At 37.7% G+C, this 21,697-nt stretch overlaps 2 protein-coding genes across 4 annotated transcripts in view; one reads left to right on the top strand and one right to left on the bottom strand.

Moving 5' to 3' along the window:
• adam10b (ADAM metallopeptidase domain 10b) overlaps positions 1–2,946 on the top strand; it is a 38,395-nt gene extending 35,449 nt beyond the window's left edge. For both annotated transcript variants that reach the window (XM_079412453.1, XM_079412452.1), the window contains 2 exons: positions 138–264; positions 849–2,946. In XM_079412453.1, coding sequence (XP_079268579.1) covers positions 138–264; positions 849–1,045 — 324 coding nt within the window. In that variant the 3' untranslated portion in view covers positions 1,046–2,946. The remainder of the gene's footprint in view (positions 1–137; positions 265–848) is intronic.
• Positions 2,275–21,352, bottom strand: lipcb (lipase, hepatic b). 2 transcript variants are annotated; one of them, XM_079412455.1, is made up of 11 exons: positions 21,282–21,352; positions 20,988–21,174; positions 20,614–20,780; positions 19,387–19,566; positions 14,833–14,950; positions 12,521–12,754; positions 11,153–11,398; positions 10,952–11,066; positions 7,062–7,280; positions 2,910–3,046; positions 2,275–2,738 (listed from the first exon to the last, which is right to left on the bottom strand). In XM_079412455.1, exons 2-10 carry the CDS (start codon positions 21,058–21,060, stop codon positions 2,920–2,922), a joined length of 1,479 nt encoding a protein of 492 aa, XP_079268581.1. In that variant the 5' UTR covers positions 21,061–21,174; positions 21,282–21,352; the 3' UTR covers positions 2,275–2,738; positions 2,910–2,919. The 2 variants fall into 2 exon arrangements, with proteins under 2 accessions (XP_079268581.1, XP_079268580.1); XM_079412454.1 differs by having other exon boundaries at positions 2,278–3,046.
• Positions 21,353–21,697: the final 345 nt, after the last annotated feature.

Raw genomic sequence — 21,697 nt, forward strand, 5'->3', positions numbered from 1 at the left:
GTGCGTATCCCGTCATCTCCGATCGTCTGTGTGTGTGTTTGTCTCACCTGTGTGCTGAGTCTGTGTTTATTCTGTGTCTCTCGTGTTTATTGTGTGTTGATCTCTCGGAGTGTGTGTTTATTCTGTGTCTGTCTCAGGCTCACTGGTGGGCGGTTCTGCTGATGGGAATCGCTCTAATCATGCTAATGGCCGGGTTCATTAAGATCTGCAGTGTTCACACACCCAGCAGCAACCCCAAACTGCCTCCTCCCAAACCTCTTCCAGGTAACGCATCTCCTCACGGTCCAGAACTGGTTTTGGGGTTTATATCCAGTGCTTTGACATCTCACTTCACAGTAAATGCAGCAAACTCAATCTCTGCATGTGCTGAGTGGTTAACATGTATTTTGGCAAAGCGATGTTACACTTTTTCACAATCTCCAACATGTTTGTGAACAGATGATTACAGCAGTTCACGCTTTCATGCATGTAGATCTTAGAAATAATAATAGTAATATAAATAATAATATTTTAAGGGATATATTTAAATTTTTATGCTCATTTTTTCAGTGTATTGTATTACAATACTTATATATTTCTGTCTTAGAGAAAAATAATAATAGTAATACATATAATTGTTTATATCACAATAACAAACATTATATCCCTGTAAATATTGTTATTATAACCCCAATCAGTTGAAAATTTTAATTTACGTCTGACCATAGTCAAAGTATTTGATCAACTGAAGAGTTTCCATTGATAAAATGGTTTGACTTTGGTCAGGAGTAAATGAAGATGTTTTTGTTGCTGTGGTCTCAGAAATTAGTATTTGAGGTGTGTTTGTGTTCTCTGTCTGTCTGGTGAAGGTACTCTGAAGAGACGACGAGCTCAGCACGCCAGTCAGCAGCAGCACCAGAACCAGTACCAGCACCAGCATGCTCACCAGAACCAGCGGCCCGCTCCACGCCAGGCCCAGCGCCAGCCCCAGCCCCAGCCCCAGCCCCGGCCCCAGCCCCGGCCCCAGCCCCGGGAGAACTACCAGATGGGCCAGATGAGACGTTGAGAGCTTCCGGTCCATAACGCTTCCTCAGACTTCCCTCCTCTCTGTCCTCGCATCATTTCTCTGTTTTACCCTCGAGTGCCAAGGTTTACCGGGGTATCTGTAGATAGAGCGTCTCCTGTCGTCCCTCTCAAGACTCCTGGTTTGATATCAAACATCTTTTTAAGGATTCGTGCGGAGCTTCAGCACGGAAAAGGACTTTTATTTTGTAAGAGCCTTTTCCGCAGACGCACGGCTGTATAGAGGAACGATATTAGCTGTATTATATGTGAGAACAGATTATTTCTTCTACTGTCGATAAGAGATTTGCAGTTGCAGTTTTGTTGACAACACTCAGGACTCAAAACCCCTAACGAAGGAGGCGGCTCCGCATCGGTCCGCCGTTTACATGCTTCATTCTGTGTGCGTTCGTGTTTGTTTGTATATAGCTACACACCGCTATGGCAAGCCCCTTCAACATTTAATCCTCAAAACCTCTTCAGCTACCCACGCTTATTATTTAGGTACTACTAACTTTCTAAAGGTACTGATTCTCATAAGATACGAGTACTTATTCATTAGCTGCTAGTGTTCATTCTTTGGGTACTACGTATATTATTATTTGGGTACTAATAACCTTTCAAAGATAACAGTATTTATTAGATACTAGTATGTATATCAGTGGTGACTATTATGTTGTTCCTAGTAGCACATTTCAAAGTTTTGCCACTTCTATGAGGATCTGTCATTCAGACATTAACTTCAGTTCTGACTAGCATGCATTCATAATGTGACTAATGTTTTTAAATTCTACTAGTATCTATTGAATGCTTACTAGTATTTAGTTATGTGATAGTCACTAGTTTTAGGGACTTATTTTTTTAAACACATCGTTTGTAATTGTTGCTAGTAACTGTTCTTATCTTAATAGTCACAATTGTTTATGTCGTCTTGTTTTAACTCGTCAGCTGACCCTAGAGCTCAATTAAAAATCTTGCCTGTAACATTTGGATAACGTACTAGTATCTAATAAGTGTGTACTAGTATCTAATAAGTGTGTACTAGTATCTAATAAGTGTGTACTAGTACCTAATGTATAGGTTCTTTTAAAGAGGTACTAATAGCTAAAGATGTGCACTAGTAGCTAAAGAATAAGAGTATGCGAGTGGATGCTAGTATGTTGTGGGGACTAAATGTTAAAGTGGCTTGCCATACACTCACATTCACCACACTCCACTAATGAGGAACGTGTGCATGAAGAGCAGCGCAGACTTGAGTTTAGTGACAGATCATGAAGAACCCTGCAGCCACTGAGCATCATGGGAAAGCGGAGGATTCTTGTGGTACTAACGGTCACATTAACACGTTTAGTTTACAGACTCTGACAGAAACACACCTTCATCATCATCATCTTCATCATGGTGGAGACGGACTGGTCTCATCTGAACTCTGTACAGTAACTGGAGGATTTCTGTTGGTTTTGATACTGTTCTTTTGTTCTAACGTTTGTGAGTCCAGGCCGACCGCACCGTACTGCCATCTGCGAGGAAGAAACCCGGCTCGGTGGTTTTGCGGCGGTCTGGATCAGAGAATATTTGCCTGTATTTGACTTTTTTTCATTTTTACGTAGTCTTGGTGAAATTTCATAGAGGAAAAGTGCACTGAAAAAAAACGTCTTAATCGAGTCCAGATGTCGTAGGTGAAAATAGGCCCAACACTAAAATTGAGAAACGAATGAAAAACCAGAAAAAAAAAAAAAAAGATTAATACTGCTGTCTGTTAATGTTCACTGTGTTTTATACAGTACCTAAATTTTTGTTCACTTTGAACATTTTTACGTAACATTTCAGAACGTATTGTGCAAAGAGATGTAATTTTTTTGGAGTACTTGAACTGCATTAATAAACAGACTGGGTTGAAGCGCTGCTGTTTGTGTTGTGATGTTTGATCCGGCAGCGCGTGAACTCCTGCTCCTCTGAGATCCTGAGACGAGAGACTCCTGCCGAGACGCCGCAGAACCACAGCCTAAACAGAGCACGGAGAAATATACCCTTCTTACAGATGAACTGTGAGCCTGGACCACACAACCAGCCATAAGGGACCAACTCAGATTTATATATGAATAAATCATCTCTCCATTGATGTATGGTTTGTTATGATAGGACAATATTTGTCTGAGATACAACTATTTGAAAATCTGGAATCTGAGGGTGCAAAAAAATCTAAATATTGAGAAAATCACTAGTGATCGACCGATATTGATTTTTTTTTTTATAACCGATACCAATTATTTGCATGTTTATGTCCCCGATAACCGATATGCAGAACCGATATTTATTTACTGTTATAAAGTAAATAAATGACTGCGTGAAGTAAGTCCATACTTCACTTTGGTTTTTCCTCCTTTCAGTCATCTTAACAAAACATGTTTGAGAATTCTTTCATGCAGGGCTCTAGACTCATTCTTCCCACTGATCTCACTTTTGCGACTAACTTTCTCAGTTGGTCTCACGAGCACATAATTTGGTTGCAATTTGTTTGTTTTGGGTTTTTTTTTTTTTTTTTTGCTACAACATTTGATTAATCAATGCATGCTGATGAACTTTTATCATAGTTTATAGTTACATGGCAACGAAAGTGTTCAACATTGAACTCGTTCTTTTTCATCAGCAATCAAGGGGTGACTGTCTGGAATATCAGGAGTGCAAAATAGACACCCACACATGCACACACACACACACACACACAGAGAAATTAGCTGGTAAGACAATGTTAGGGTTGGTGACTGCAGAGCTGGTCCCTGCGCGGCTCGTGCCTCACCTCATCTAATCTTTTAGAATGTCTAGATATATCTAAATGCAAAACCTAAGAAAATTTTGTCTAATAAACAACAGGAATCCAAAAGCCTCTGTATATATCTATATAGGGTGCTAATACAAGAAGGTTACGCAACATTACAGTTGCGTACAACATTACATAAGTTTTTATTTTTTAATGCCTTCAGATGGCCCAATTCTCACTTCAAAAAAATGGATTTTAAATGCCTTCACTATTTTAATGTGAAATATTGCATTTATTAAAAAATAGTAAAAATAAAGAATTAAAAAAAAAAAAAAATACATATGAATTCCAATGGAAAAAAATAGCTCATTAAAATTGTATAAATATTGCATAGTATCATAAAATTCCCACAAAATCATAAATAATAATAAAAATATATTACATTGATTTTCCTGAAAAAAAAAAAAAAGTTACATTTCAAGGCTTCGGTCACTTTTGACCACGAAGAAGGCAAGTGTGACTCCTAAACGAAGAGGGCCAGAGGGTTAAATTCAAGGCTTTTATTTCCAACATGCAATCATTCATGGCTGTATTATTTAATTCATGCAAAGTTACGTCTTTATTGGGAGAGGACTTGACGGATTATCTACGTGACTCCGACTTCACGAGACTAATAGACCACAGAGAGAATTCAGTTCAGCGCTTTTATTTCCAACATGTGCTGATTCATGGCTGTGTTATTTCAGGCAAAGTTATATCTTTATAGGGACAGGGCTTGACAGAGTATCTTATTTATCATATTTCTTAGAGCCAACTTGCATAAACTACATATCAGGCATTTATGTAATACATCTAATTTGTGCATTAATGACTGTAATATTAAATAGTTTACAAACTACAGCAAATCAAGTACCTGCACGCCGTTGTTGTCTCGTCTCCCCTCAGATGCGCTGCAATTGCGATCCTGCGCGCAATTCTCAAAACACCCACAAGATGGCGGTGTTTATCGGTGAATCCGATATTACAAAACCGATATCAGATTATGGAAAAATGATTAAATATCGGGAAAATATCGGTAAATCTATATATCGGTCGATCTCTAAAAATCATCTTTAAAGTTGTTCAAATGAAGTTCTTAGCAATGCATATTACTAATCAAAAATGAAGTTCTGATATATTTACAGTAGGAAATTTACAAAATATCTTCATGGAACATGATCTTTACTTAATATCCTAATGATTTTTGGCATAAAAAAAAATTTATAATTTTGACCCATACGATGTATTGTTGTCTATTTCTACAAATATACCTGTGTTACTGATGACTGCTGTTGTGCTCCAGGGTCACATATAACACCCTTTTATAATTGTAATGAAGCAGCAAACTGAACTGCACTGATAGTGATCTGTATTTTCATGCATGAAACCAGCGAGAACGTTCTTTCATGAGAAAATAATCATCATCTCTAGTTTAACTTGGCTTAAGCGTTCACAGTCTTCAGAGCATGCATTAACATCAGTTTTTCTCAGAGGCTTTGCTGCATTTCACAGATCACACATCATCTGATCACGTCATCAGAGACGGTTTGAGCGAAGGCTTTGCTTCATTCATGCAGCTGATGATGTTCGCTTGACCGCGTCCAGAGGCTAATCAATGTTGAAAAGACATCAAGTTCACATCAAACAGGTCAAATATGCAAATTAATCTGACGTCAAAAACTTGACATGACGTGATTTGATGTAAACTGAATGTCAAACATGACGGCCTACATATATCTCAGTGTGGGATGAGCTTCCTATGTCCAGCCAATGACCGCTGGGCTGCTCCTGATACACGATCAATCAGAGCCGTGTGATCTAGTGTTTAACCGTCCAACCCTCCATCATCTGAGCATCAGTTAAAGACTGAGCAAGCGGTCTAAAACAAGTCCTAAAATCAGCACAAAGCCCTACATTCATGCTTCATGAATGTATTACAAAACAAAAGTCTGTCTTATGTTTGTTTTCCTGTTCAAATATCTAAACATCCTTACAAATTACCATATGAAGTCTTGAAAAACTGAGCAAAATGTTGTGTTTATGATTCAAACTAACAAATATCAGTCAGATGGGAATGAAAACTTGTTTCTCTTTGAACGAAGTCGATTTTTCTGAACCAAGTGACAGATATTTGTTCTTGTTTTATTCATAAACTCACCGTTTATGGGAAACTGATCAAAATGAAGTGTTTATTTTGACAGTAAATTTTGATTGCTTTAGTCAGTCTTTTGATTAAAAAGCCATTTAGTTATCTGAGTATTGTTTTAGTAAAGATACGATATTATTTGACTAAATACATTACAGTTTAGCTAAATGTAGATTTGTAAATGTACTGGAGATCAAGTATTTTTTTCTTTATCCTGTATTTTTATTAAATGATGAAAAAATTCAATAGATTTCCATCAGTCTTTGTCATTCAAAACTTTATGAAGCTATCGTCTCAATTTTCTGAGTGGAAACATTGTCAATGAAATGAAGACTGCTTCTTGAAAACATGCTGAAGTGTTTGAAGCAGAACTGTGTCTCCAGACGCTTCAAGAGACTCCTGCAAAGCTACAGAGCTGTTAGAAGCTTTAGGCACTTGAGTAAAAATGCTGTCAAAAATAATGCCATAAATATTTAATAAGTTAATTGATAAAGAAAATCTCTTTATGACATTATTTTTGACAGTATCCTCATTTTACAGCATTTTACACAAGAGCCTAAAGCTTCTAACAGCTCTGTAGCTTTGCAGGAGGTTTCTTGAAGCGTCTGGAGACACAGTTCTTCTGGATTTAGTCTCAGTTTGTTCTGTTTCTTCATGTCATTCCAGACAGACTGATGATGATCAGATCAGATCTAAATCTCACTGGATTATTATTATTAATGACTAAATGAATGTTTGGAAATGTAAAGTGACACACTACAGCAAAAGATAGAAATAACTGACTTCAAACCATGTGTAGCTGCTGATATACTAGTGTTATAGTGTAATCATTTGGTATGATATATATATAGTATTTTTAAAGCATATACTATATAATTTTTTTTCTTCAAATATGACGTGAATGTATATTTTGCCCTCCATTTATTGCAGTCAAAATATATTTTAAATGCTTTTAAATTATATACGATATTTTAAATATTTGCAATTGTTAAAGATGATTGGAGAAATGTAGAAAAGCATCTGAGAATGTATTAAGTGTTTGACAGACAGTATTCAGTAGAGACAGAATCTCACTTCTCCTGAGTCTCTCCTGATTTGATGCAGATCCTCCAGACGCTGAGCTCTGTGTCCCGACCGGAGCTGTTCCAGCTCATGATGTTCCTGACGCGCCTCATCCAGCTGGACCAGACCAGATCTCCCTTCCAGACCAGCCTGACGGAGCGGAGCCGGCCCAGATCCGACGCCACCGCCAGCAGAGACGAGAAGCTCTCCAGAGCGCCGCTCTCCTGATGCCTGCAGACCCACAGTAACTCAGTCATAACTGCACTCACTCTCGTGATAAACCAGCGCGTCTCAAATCTGATCATCAGGATCTTCTGAGGAGCGTTTGTTTCCAGAAGCTTTACTTTCTCTGTTCCTCAGCGGAGGAATGATCTTCATCTCACATCTTCTGAGGAGCGTTTTGTTCTTCATCTCTCAATCAGCATTGCATATGTTTGGATCATTTCAATCTCATCTTACTGAGACATATTACTGGAGATATAGAGTGCTATTTAGATCATTTTATGTCAGTATCTGCTCTGCTGTTATAAAGATCTCATTGATTTATATCACAAGCAGAAGAATATTATCATAGAAATATCAGCATTTGCAGAAAATTCATATTTCTGCTCAGTTCGAGTCTCTGAATAAAACAACTGTTTTTCCTTCATATTCTTCTTCTATATGAGCCATAAAAGCCTGATGATCAAATATGATACTCAACAAAACACATGCAAGATTTTATTTTATACTTATCTAAAGGTTTTATAAATTGTTAATTTAAATATCCACTGCTATTTATTAAATATTCCCATATAGCAAATATATTACAGCTAAAACAGGGCTTACGCCTAACCCTAACAATATATAAGAAATAGGAAATATATTTAATTTCAACATTCCTATACCAAAATATATTTTAAAATGTATTTCAGGGGCATTTTCAGTCTTACGGTATTCTACATGTAGGCTAAATGCAAATGCTGATTGAAAACCTACCAGACCAAAACTATATTTAGCATTTTTTTGTAATACTGTAATATACTGTTCTTTTTTTTTTTTATTGCAACATAATAACGTATGCTCCTTCATTTTTATTTAAATGTGTTGTGTTCACACACTATGTGAATGTGTTTCAATGGATTGAAATATATAGGGTAAAATCTATATTTTAAATGTGATTAACGCCAGCGCCGATATCTTTGTGGACAGCGCAGACACATGACACGGTTATGCTTCAGGGGCCTCGTTTATAAAGCGTGTGCACGCACAGATGTGATCTTATAGAGGGTTGAACGCTTAAATCCACGCTGGCGCTCATATTTGTAAAAACGGTCTTTGACGTGGAAAAATGCTTAGCGTCACGTCCAGGTCTGAGCAGACGTACACACTTTTTCTTGTCGGAGTATTGCAGGTTTTTGGAAATATAAGCTGTTCTTGCAGCTCGCTGTTCTAAATGAAATAATATGGATGATGACTGGTGATCTTTTGCATGTTAATGACATTAATTATGAGTCGTTTGCAAGGCAGAGAGCTGGAACCATTCATTTGCGTGCAAGCTCAAGACCATTTGTGATTCATAGATTTCACATCTGAAGGAGAGGCGTACAAGTGTTTGCAAATCAATTTATAACGTTTTTAAATGCGTTTTTCTGGATTTTTTTGTTGTTATTGTGTCTCTCACTGTTCAAATAAACCTACCATTAAATTTATAGACTGATCATTTCTTTGTCAATGGGCAAACGCACAAAATCAGCAGGGGATCAAATATTCTTTTTCCCCACTGTAAATAAAAAAATATATATATCAAAACTCCACCAAATGTTTCTGCAGTGACAATTTTATGGGATATCTCCCAAAAAACAAAGATTTCACCACCAAAACTACCAAAACAGTCCCTACTGAAACATTTGGTGGAGTGACAATTTTATGGGATAACAACCAAAACACCCATAAAAGTCCCGTTGGATAAAAGCATCTGCTAAATGAATAAATGTAAATGTAAATACAAAGATGTCACTACTGAAACATTTGGTGGAGTTTCAGTAGTGAAATCTTTGTTTTTACATCTACACCCAAAAGTGTCGCTTTGGATAAAAGCATCTGATAAATTAATAAAATAGTAAATGTACATACATGGTCAGAATTGTTGGTACCCTTGGTAAATATGATCAAAGAAGGCTGTGAAAATAATTGTGCATTGTTAATCCTTTTGATCTTTTATTTTTAAAAATCACAAACATCTAAGTTTTCATTGGATAATAAGAATTTAAAATGGGGGGGAAATATCATTATGAAATAAACGTTTTCTCTAATACACATTGGACACAACTACTGGTACCCCTAGAAATTCTTAAGAGTAAAATATCTCTGAAGTATACTCCCATTCATATTCACAATGAGCACTCCAGGGGGATTATGAACATGAAATTATCCAGCCATGGCTTCCTGTTTCACAGAAATATAAATAGGAGGGAAAACAAAGCCCAAATTCCCTTAATCATCCATCACAATGAGAAAAAACAAAGAATATATTTCTGATGTGCAGCAAAAGATAATTGAGCTTCACAAATTAGTGAAGTGGCTTTAAGAAAAGAGCTAGAGCAGTGAAAATTCCCATTTCCATCATCAGGGCAATAATTAAGAATTTCCAATCAACATAAAATGTTATGAATCTGCCTGGAAGAGGACGTGTGTCTATATCGTCCTGATGCACGGTGAGGAGGAGAGTTTGAGTGGCTAAAGACTCTTCAAGGACCACAGCTGGAGAATTGCAGAAAATAGTTGAGTCTCGGGGTCAAACAGCCTCTATATCACTACATGTTGTTTGGGAGGATTTCAAGAACAATTCTCCTCACTCATCCAGAAACAATCTCCAGCATATTCAGTTATCAGACAGGACTGGCACTTCAGATGGGACTGGCTTCTATGGTCAGATGAAACTAAAATATGAGCTTTTTAGCAGCAAACACTCAAGATGGGTTTGGTGAACACAGGGATAAAAAGTACCCCATGTGTACAATGAAATATACTGCTGTATTTGTGATGTTGTGGCCTATATTTCTGCTGGAGGTCCTGGACATCTTGTTTAGACACATGGCATCATGGATTCTATCAAATACCAGCAGATAAAAAATCAATAAGTGACTGACTCTGTTAGAAATCTTATAATGGGCCATGTTTGGATCTTCCAACCGTACAATAATCCAAACACAAACCTCAAAAACAACACAAAAATGGGTCACTGAGCACAAAACCAAGCTTCTGCTGGCCATTCCAGTCCTCTGACCTGAACCCTGTAGAAGATGAGTGAGGTGAACTGAAGAGAAGAAGCTGGGAATCTAAAGGATCTGGAGTGATTCTGGATGAAGGAATGGTCTCTGATCTCTTGTCAGGTGTTCTCTAACCTCATCAAGCATTATAGGAGAACATTTAGAGCTGTTAAACTGACAAACTGAGGTTTCAGAAAGTATTGAATAAAAGGGTGCCGTTAATTGTGACCAATGTGTGTTTGAGAAAAACATTTATTTCAGAATGATATTTCCCCCCATTTTGAATTCTTATTATCCAATGAAAGGTTAGATTTTTGTGAATTGTTTTAATAAAAGATCAAAAGGATTAACAATGCAGATTTATTTCCACAGCCTTCTTTGATCATATTTGTAAAAACAAAGATGTCACTTCCGAAACTACACCAAATGTTTTGGTAGTGACAATTTTATATACTTTTGAAACTAGCTCAAAGATGCGGTTTGGCAGTGACGTTCCTTAAAGTTACACTTTTAAATGATGATTTTATATATATTAAGCTTACTAATATTTTAAACATTATTAATTCTGTAGAATGACCCATATATACTGTCTGTCATATATATCTGGTCGTTAGCTCTTGTATCTCATGTACAGTTATCTCTGTGACTCACAGGATTATGGGTAGCTCTGGGCTCTCTCCTTCAGTGCCGTTGAGTGTGACGGACAGCGAGGCCTCGAGCGGCTCCATCAGGTTCTTCAGCAGGACTCTGATCTGATAGTGAAACACTGTGAGAGAGTGAGAGTGTGTGAAACAGGAGTCAGCTTCTGTCTGCTGTCTGGACTCATTCACACACACACACACACACACACACCTCTGTAGGGCGGCTGCGGTGCGGTTCTGAGGAACAGGCCTTTAGCGCTCCTCCCTGATCTCTGGCGCCGCACAGCGAAGCCCAGTGTGTTACAGCGCTGCTGCTTGCAGTCCAGACACAGGCCTCTGCTGAAGGCGCTGTCGTCATGACAACGATAGCCTATTATGGGCTGGCTGGCGTTGATGAGGGAGTCGGTGAAGAGTTTGACGGCGCGCTCGTGGGCGCATTTAATGGTCTTGGGAACTCCTATAAAACAGAGCATCTGTGTGGAAATGACTGTGTTCACTGCAGGTGAGGCGCTGCCTGCGCTCTATTTTTAATCGTTGGGTATATGTAAATATGCATTAGGCAGACGCATTTCAGTTGAGTTTGCAGTTCACATAAGTGCAATGTTTTTGTGTGTGCCATTAAAAAAGTTAAAGCACAGACATCGTCATCAGTCCCCATAATGCTTCATCTCATGTGCAGTAGAACCATTTATTAAACTTGTTTTCCAGTACAAATATCTAAATATTATTTGTATTCAATTGACTTGATTACCAAAATGGCTTAACATATTAAGTTTTGTTTTCTGCAAAATGTATTATGCAAAATGCAAAATTATGTATGTTTTTGCTTAAATTGAAAAACAAAATTGCTATCTGGGCAATAAAAATAATATTGTTTTCCCTTTGAATTAAAATTATTGTTCTTACCCCATTGGCAGATTTGTTAACAAGCAAAAATCTACATTTTGATCCATTTTTCATAAAACATTGCTTAATGTCATAAGTCATTTTGCTAATCTTGATTCAAGAACATTTAAATATTTTTGCAGTGATATTTTTATAATATATATCTATATATATATAATATTATATTTTATATGATATATTTATTTTCATATTAATTTCATTTTTATTACTTTTTGTTGTTTTTAATGTAAACATGTCTATATATTTTTTTATGCATTTTTATTTTAATTTGACTTTTATTTACTTTAGTCATCAAGTTAAACTAGATGAAAATTCTCATGTTCATGTTGCTTTGGAAACTAGCTTAAAATAAATTTAAGTTTTTATATTTTATTTCAAATAACAATAATGTTTTATGTTTTATGGTTTTCGTTTTAGTTCATATATAACAGTGGTTAATATTTAGTTCATATATGATATAATAAGTCTGCTGTGCACTGGAAGCTTCAGTAACTAAGACATATTCCTCATTCAGCTGCTTCTGCATCGATTCATCTTTTAAAAACTTTTTTAAAAATAGTGTGTTTTGTGTAATTAATCAAAAACACATGAACACGTCCAGTTTGAATGGCCTCTTATGTAAATAAATGCAAATGAATCCTGTCCAGCGTGTCCATATTTTGTCCAGCCGTACCTTGCAGGCCGTACTGGAAGACGTTGCTGTAAATGTCCAGCATCTTGCAGCCGGGCTGGAAGGAGCCTCCGTTGGGGTAGAAGTCGACGTGAGCGACGCTCTGCTTGATTCCCACGCCTGGCACGATGCTGGAGCCGGTGAAGGTGTGGACGGCGTCCACGAACTGAGCGTCATCCGGAGACAGTCTGTCAAACGCCGGCAGACCCTCGAAGTGCGGCCCGGCCGGATCCAGACCTGCAGCAAACACACAAACACTTCATGTGCTTCATCCACACTCAGTGATCTGGACTCTGAACGACATCTCAGTCATGTTAAGATCTCCACTTCTTCATTCTAGTGATTAGACATGTGACGTATGAACATTTCTTATCACGATTATATTTTATATTTAAAATCAACGATACGGTGGCCGAGAGAGCTCAACGCACTGCAACTTCAGAAAACACACGCAAATAGAAAAAGCACCAGCAAATCAAGAAAACATCTTCATCAGTTTGACAGCAGGTGGTGCAAATGCTCACAATACAACAAAATCTATTTTATTTGCAGTGCGTTTCTTTGTTTGGTTATGTTGTGAGCATTTAAATTGATGAAGTTGTTTTCTTAATTTGCAAATGTTTTTTCTATATGCAGTGCATTGAGCTCTCTCGGCCACCGTACAACGAACAACAAAACAAATTACTTTTTGTTTGCATTAACACTAAAACTATAATATTACCAATGATGTTCGGATTTTAAAAAACAACACGACTGACAACAGTTTATCTAATAACATAAAACTTTGAAAAGGTTTTAAAAATGGTAACGCTCACATTCCAGCCTTTATTGTCCATCTATGTATGTACTGATTGCTTATACTGTTTTGTCATTGTGAAGTGCCCTTGAGCTTGGGAAAGGCGCTATATAAATTAAACTTATTATTATTATTATTACTATTAAATAAAGAAAAGTGTCAAGTCAAAATGAAAAGTGATTAATAAATGATTATATGTATTTTATCTGCTCCATAAATAATTCTATAAATACCTTATCTGAATGGTTTAAATGTGCAGAACCCACTTAAGCTTGTTTTTCATCAACCGGTCATAAACTACAGCAGGGCATGCAGATCCGGTCTGTGTTTAGTCCAGAGAAGAAGCTGCACACAAGCTGAATGCTGAATGTCTCTGTAGATGCACTCTCTGACAGCAGGTGGCGCTGATGGAGCAGCAGAATTACAGCTGTGATTAAAACACTAGTTTATTAGGTATTACATGGAGCGAAGATGAAAACAAAATGCCATCCAATCTTTCCTGAAGATGTCTGAATCTTCAGAGGTACATTCATATAATTAATTAATTCATATATTCATTTGTATAATTCTCTTAGCACTCTTATAAAACCTCCCAGCTTTCCTCCATGTTTCCACATAAAACTAAACTAACGTTACTCTGCTGCTGTGTGCACCTGAGACTGGGACTTTTGTTGTTGTTGTTGTTTTTTTTTATTTCTTAATACCAGAAAAAACAATGGGATGATTTTTGCCACATTGCTTGATAGCCATGTGCACTTGTGTTGTGATTGGTCTCGTGATTGATCGCACATCCACAATGATTCAGGGTTAATAGATAGAAGCATCCAACACAATTGTATTGTTATGTTTTGCACATGGTAATTTCGTTTTTTATCTGTTATATGGCACACTATGTTACATTTTGAGTATGATTTGTTTATAATAGTTTGTGTTTTGTATTGTTCACTACCCTGAGCTTGAGCTCATACTCTGATGCATCACATCTATTTAACGTCTGCATTTACATCTGCAAGTGTTTGCTCATCTGCAATATGTCTCTATGACATCAGATCTTAAATAGATGTGTAGAAAATGTCTTTAAGATGTTTATATGTAAATCTGATTTTTCTAAGACATTTATCAGAGGTTTTTGCACAGCAGATGTTTCCCAGATCAAGCGCGCTTTAGCAGACGTCTCAGAGACTTACCTTATGCTTTTACATAAATTAGGTTTTTAGTTTTTATACCAAAAATAATGTAAAATTATGGTATTTTGGAACAGTTTATGGAGCCAGAAATATGACAAAAAGATTTGAATTTGAATGATTTGTGTAAATCTGAATTATAGTGTGATTTAGCAAATCTGAATATTACATAGCATTGTATAGTTTTGATTTTTTTTTTTTAAGGTTTAGTTGAATTACTTTGAATAATTTAATTATATTTGTGTGTGGCTCTGATGTTTACGGTTGATGTTCGGCTGAGATGAAGCTCCAGATCTGATAAATCCTGTCTGATCACATGTTTAGCTTCATCTTACCAGTAATGCGGCTCACTTTCCTCAGTCCTCTGAAATGACTTCCTGCGAATCCGGCCACATGCGCTCCCAGACTGTAGCCGATCAGATGGACGTCATCCATGGAGAGCTGCGTCACTTCCTGTCGAGAGAGGAAGTGCCATCTGGACTCAAGCGGTTCACTCTTACATACAAATATCACAGTCTTTCAGTGTCACACTGCACTCAATTCATAAATATGAAACCTTTTTAACATGTGTGACCGATACCACTTTTGTTATGGAAAACACTCGTTGGTTTGCAGTTTTAATGGACATCTTTGCTTTAATTTATGTTCAAGATCTGAGGTAAACTATCTATTGTTGCTTTCAGTATGGATAGAAATGTCCCACAATATGATATTCAAACTCACATTAGACACTTTTAACTTTGAATAAAACGTAATCAGCACCTGAGATTATCATGTTCACAGTTTGTATGCTGTTGTTCCAGCGGCTGGTTTGGACAAAAGGATTAATATGGAAAAGATACTTTTTACCGCGCGTTTCAGCGTCTCGTATTGTTAGGACACAGTGTAAGAGAACATTGGTTCAAAGTTATATGGTCTTTAATAATGTTCTCAAACTGTTTATTATTATTATTATTATTATTATGCATTGTTCATAGAGCATTTTCATTCTGAAACGTTTTAGTTGGATGTTCATCTAAAGTTTCTTAAATGTTGCTTCTTGTTTCAGAATGTTTCAGAATGTAACATTCCAGTAATGTTTGCAAAATGATGTTTACACAATGGAATGTTCGCTTGACATTTGCATAACCAAGAAAAAAATTATTTAACCCTGTTCGGCCATTTTTGACTCAATAATTTTTATAGTTTTTTATTATTATTTGTTTTGTTTTTTATTTACTTCATCGGAATGGTACGAAACCTGGTAAAGGTTTTGGCACTCGCCATGTAAAAAAAGAAAACATTGACATGGTCCTGAAAAAAATTTGTCACATTTGTACTGTTTGCGGTCAAAAATGTGAACTGAATCTAGTGGAAACGTTAGGTGCTGCACTCAAACAAAATCTGACTGAAATCTCATTTTTTCAGATGTCAACCTCAAATTTGGAACACAACTTGTTTAGATTTATGCCTTTGATTTTCATACATGTTTTGAAAAATACATATTTCTAATATAAAATTAGTATTTTGTGCATTTTTCATAATAATGTACATTATTTGTATAACTTATTTTAGTTTTTAGAAATATTTCTACTTCAGTCTGAAAAGTATCATCTTTATTAAAGAGGTCATATGATGCGATTTAAAGTTTTTCTTTCTCTTTGGAGTGTTACAAGCTGATTGTGCATAGATACGATCCCTGAAGTTGCAAAGACTAAAGTCTCAAAACCAAAGAGATATTCTTTATCAACGTTAAGACTCTGCCACACCCCCCTAAAACGCCTCATTCAAACACATCCCCACATGTCTGCGTCACGAAGTGGAAATACTTGCATAATGCCGCCCAAATGTTCACGCAAAGAAAGAAGGCATGGTTTCAGTAACCGCAGTAGTGTTGATGCAGCCATGTCAGGGAGATGCTGTGTGTTTCTATGGGAAAGCAAAAGCACTTTATTTGGCCTTCCGAAAGTAGATGCAATTAGTAATCATTAAGATTACTTACAACAGAACAGCACAACCCAGATGTTATCACAACGCATTTTATGGACGACAGTTTCGTGAGCCTAGGAGAGGAGATGCTATGACAATCTGGCACTTCTGAATCAGCAACTGTGTAGAGTCTTATTGAACCAAGACTCAAACAATTGAGCTCGTGCATACCAAAGAGGAAACTCAGTCAATTCCCTCCTTTCAGTCTGAAAGGGACCAAGCCTAATGACGCCTCCCTGTCTAAAGAGGATAACCATTGTCTTATCTCCTGACACCATAAAAACAGGGAATATATTTGAGAAGAACATCTGGATGTCTTTAAAGACGAGAACCTTCAGTGTTCAACCGGGTTTATCATAAATAAAGTCGAACAGGGCAAAGACCTTGTCATCTGGAACAAACCCTCCCTGATTTCCTGACCATTAACGCAGTAATTCAATGATGTGTTTACGACACACGTCCGAGCTAAGAAGATCTCCAGATGCGTGTCCAACGGAACACTCGTGACCCCAAGACAACCTCTCTCTCTCTCTCTCTCTCTCATTTGAACAATCATTTTCTTTCTCTAACAGACAAAGAGACTCAATGCTTTGCTGAATGATTGAAAAAAGAACAAATTATAATTGTTGCTGCTATTGAAGCAATATGCTCAAAAACAATATACACAATATATTTACAATATATATTAAGGTTGTTTTCATGTAATTTATAAGCTTGCTGTGTTATTGGAATCTATGGTATTGTTGTAATATTTTGATGTCCATCTTTCCCGATCACTATTGTTTAGTTTCACATGCTTGGTGTGATTATTTAGAATTAAGGATTGTTTCATCTATGGCTTAACCGCGTAATAGATACAATTGATATATGTACTTTGGGTATGCAAAATACTTGGTGTTTGATTTCTACAATACGAATAGAAATCTGCTGTCAATAATTTCTTCATGTGATAAAATATCTGAAGAGATAATGTATGCACGGAAAGAAGCCGTGCAGGGCGGAGCTCCGCCCCAGAGGAAGAATCCGATTGGGTCAGTCGCCCGTGGGTGGATCCCAAATCAGCCCGTTAAAGACAGACACCCAAGTATGTGTCTCAGCTTAAGCTCAGCTCGCTCGTCTCTCTCTGCTTGCTCACGCGCTGTTGGAACTTAGGTTCCTGCTCTGATCACGCTGCTAAGTGCTTTCTGCCATTAACATCATGGCCGAGCATTGAACAGCGATCAAGACTCAGTCAAACTTCGAAAGAAACTTTAACATCAGAAACCAAAGAACTGAAACCAACTTCCTGAGAGCGTCATCACTTCACAGAGAAACCAGCCAATTGCGAGAGGGGTTCCCCGTGACGACACATCAGCAGCCAATCCGCACCCCGGGGTTCCCTTAACCAGGAAGGAACGGAGACTCAGCTAAAAGCATGGAAAGTCAAACAACATTTCCTAATTCTGCTGGAAACTGGTTGTAGTTATTCTTTAAGAGTAAAGATAGTGAAGCTCCATGCGTGTGATTTCCCTCAGGTTGGAGTTAGAGCCTTCTTGAAAACGAGCATTAGAACCTAAAACTCTCTTCAGATCAAAACAATTCATTGCCTACAATGTGTGTGTGTTTATGTATTCTGTTTTGTGTTATTTAGCTTAGTATTGTGTTAGAGTAGTGAAATAAGCTTTGATTCTATTAAGAAATCTCTTGTCTGTTGCTGTGATACTCAAATCTGAAACTATTTGCCAAAGTTCGCGTTACCTACGCTCAAAATTTACTTATGCTAATTTGACCTAATGTCAATATTACCTAATCAATTCAGTATCACTGTGGCCACGGAATTAATCTGAATTGTTAAGGCATACTGGTTTAATGCTTGCTGGACAAGACGTTAATAAGGTAAGGTATAAGTTGGACATTTTGATTAATATCAATTAATCATATAAATATCGAATCTTAAGAATGATTCCCTAAAAGCTCAAATTAGAACAATAGTTCTAAAGTTATTACAACTGTATGTTTTGTTATTAGTTTAAATATTTGCTATTGACAGTTCAAATGCAGAGTTTTGTGCGTCATGTGTGTGTGTGTGTGAGAGAGAGAGAGAGAGAGAGAGAGAGACAGGGTCACATCACAGCGGAGTGTATAGCCCATCAGAAATAGTCTTGATCGCGGCTTGTGTGCAAATACATATACGAGCATCATCACTGTACCTGTCACGCGACTCTGTTCCGCTCTCAGGCTTGAACTGATGGTAAAACTAAGGACATTATTAACTGTCTTTACTTTTATTTTGAAAGCTGAAGCTCGCGATTATGGAAAGGGGCGTTACATTTCCGACTCGTGCTTGTGGTGTTTGGCCAATCACAATGCACTGTGCCAGTTGGCCAATCAGAGCAGGCTGCGCTTGTCGGAAAGAGGGGCTTTGTAGAAAACGAAGCGTTTGAGAGAGGCGGGGCATAGAGGACCTACAATAATGTACAGTATTTGAAAAATAATGTGTTTTTTGAATATTAAAGCATGTCAACATATTCTGTTACACCAAATGCACAAAATAATTATCTTTGAAAAGCATCACATGACCCCTTTAAGAAAGCAAACTGAAACAAGTCTGTGCTGCAAAACATTAAATTCCCGACTTAAACTGCTGTAAATCTTGAATAGTCTTGTCTATGCTCAAGCAAGCGAAATGTTCTCAAAACATATTTTTATCTGGGTTAATCAATCTCTCCTTATTTTATCCTCTGCTGAAAAGTCATAGAACTGCTGTGTTGGATTTCTTTACTTTTGCTATTGGAGCAAATGGGAGCACAAAAAATATATTAGCTGTCGCTTCCGTTCACCATTATACAGGTTTACCCAACTATTCCCCTTCGGATGAACCTCAGAAATAAGGTTTGTGTTGGGTTTGGTTCAGCAAACGTTTCGCTGAAGGCCTTCATTACCTCCAGCCACTTGAGCAGCGCGGCCACGTCCCGCCCCACCTGTCTGCTGTTCTTGGCTGCGATTGGATATGGCTGAAGCGCCAGCTTCCTCCAATCACTGATGAGCACATTGACCCGCTCGAGCCGGACCTTCAGCGCAGAGGCCAGATCAAAGATCCAGGGCTCCATGCGTCCATTCATCTGAGAGCAGGAGGAAGAGCTGACGTCATTCACATGCGGCAAAACAAAGCCATCTCTCAAAGTCTTTGCCCTTTCATCTGTCTGGAGGAGCTTGCTGTCTGCTCCACATGCTTGTTGACTCATGAACTGAGTCGTAAAGCAGCGATACACAGCATTTAACAGGCAGTAAACACAGATATGATCCCGTTTTACTTGAGAAACAGCTCTGTGAACATTAAACAGATTGGTTTCTATAGAAGGACCCTTCATAAAAGCGCTGGTCTCACTGAGCTCCGATCTTCTGCAGGCTTTATGAAGGTAGATTTATGATTATTGAAGACATTTTCAAGAACAAGTAAAGATGGAAAATTGAATGAAACAATACATAAATCTGAGTCAACTTAATGAGTTGTATTAGCACCACCTCAGAGTTTAAGAATTCAACTTCTAACTAATTTCCTTTACGAAAACATCTTAAGTCTTAATTTCTCTGCTCCCAAACACCAGAATACTGGAATATCTTCTACTGTTCCTTCTGATCACACTGCAGTAAAGTGCAATAAAGTGCTGCTCTTCCTCAGTGTTTCTATCTTGTTTTCCAGTGCAAATATCTAAAGATCCTTAAATCTAGATACATTTACTGGAGATGCAAAATGACATGAGATATAAAGCCTTGTTTTATGTGTTTAATGCTTTCTTAAGTGTGTTTTTGATTAAAATGACAACAAATATCTGCCAATGGAATCCGAAAACAAGTTTTCATTCCCTACTGACAGATTTTTAGGGCCCAAGCCCTATTGTTCTTCTAAGGGTTATTCTTGTAATTCTTGTTTCTTTTTCTTGTAAATGTATCTTGATTTAAGGATGTTTTGATATTTGTACTGGAAAACAACACAGAAACACTGAGGAAGATATTCATTCTTTGCAGCGCGTGCAACATTTAATGCCATGACTTTATAAATGTAAGAGTTTCTGCTCTCAGTTAAGACCTTAATTTGTGGAGGAGTGAACTGAGACTTCTTAAGATCTTCTTCTTTCTGTGTTTGTGTTCTGTGTTGTTTCTCTCACCGTCCAGCCGTGTATAATCAGCACCAGCGGGTCGCTGCGGTTGTAGGCGCATCTGTGGAGGGTTTCGGACCGGAACGGGACCACGGCGCAAGTCTCCTCAAACACTCTGCCCTCATGATACAGATGGAAGCTGGACTTCAACACGGTCTTTACTGGAGCAGTCTCTGCTAAAATTAAACCCAGATGTGTAATTTCAGAGCAAGAAGACTCGTCCCATCACGCCGTCCTGCGGCTTTCAGGACTTTCCATGGCAAACGTTCAAAGAGCTTCTCTGAGAACATGCAATTAGACAGTGAAGTTTGCTGTGTCAGTCTAAAATAAGAGCTCTGTCGCATGCTTCAGACCGGCTGCTGGATCAGGAAGCATGCTCTTACCTGTGAAGTTTGTGTCTCCTCTCACAGACGCTGTGACAGCACTCAAGAGGAGTAAAGCGCTCAGGACTCTCATGATCTTCTGGAGGGTTTCTGCTGTGGATCTGCTCTTCTGCTCCTCGAGGACGAGAGTCTGACTGAAGAGAGGGGCGGAGCCTGATAGACTCTCTGCTCTGATTGGCTGCTGGCTCTGGCACCGTTTGAAGAGGGAAAGTCCAGTGGGCTAATTGGAAAGAGAAAACCTGCCACTAAAAACGTTCTGAAGTTTTGATTAATCTCCATGAGATGAGCAAATACTCCTGCATGAGATCTCCTTCAGAAGAACAACGTCTCAGATGTTTTTCTCAAGAGCTCATTTCACTCTGATCAGGGTCTGAATGAATGTCTGATTCATTGATTTATTGGAAATAGATCATATCTGTTGCCTGAGATCAAGCCAGCGCTTGTTTCTAACAGAGACTTCCAGTAAGCTGAAAGTGAAAGCAACATTTAATCTGTATCACAGTTATTAAAGTCATCTAAAACCGAACAAGAAATTCTACTCCTTGAAAAAGAAGCATTTTAGAAAAAATATTTTTACTAAAAGTAACACTAACCATAAAGGGAAAGGGAAGTGGTGTGTGGCCAAGTATGGTGACACATACTCGGAATTTGTGCTCTGCATTTAACCCATCCAAGTGTACACACAGTAGTGAACATACACCTGGAGCAGT

Source organism: Barbus barbus, assembly GCF_936440315.1.
Source record: "Barbus barbus genome assembly, chromosome: 48".
Classification (NCBI taxonomy): Eukaryota; Metazoa; Chordata; class Actinopteri; order Cypriniformes; family Cyprinidae; genus Barbus; species Barbus barbus.

What these genes read in the sequence shown, in the direction of transcription:
- lipcb (XM_079412455.1), bottom strand. Translation starts at nt 21,060, where the DNA reads ATGAGAGTCCTGAGCGCTTTACTCCTCTTGAGTGCTGTCACAGCGTCT. An exon ending in CGCTGCTCAAGTGGCTGGAG is followed by an intron (nt 14,951 to 19,386) that starts GTAATGAAGGCC and finishes CTCTCTCGACAG; the next exon opens with GAAGTGACGCAGCTCTCCAT. An exon ending in CCAGAGCTACCCATAATCCT is followed by an intron (nt 7,281 to 10,951) that starts GTGAGTCACAGA and finishes GTGGGTCTGCAG; the next exon opens with GCATCAGGAGAGCGGCGCTC.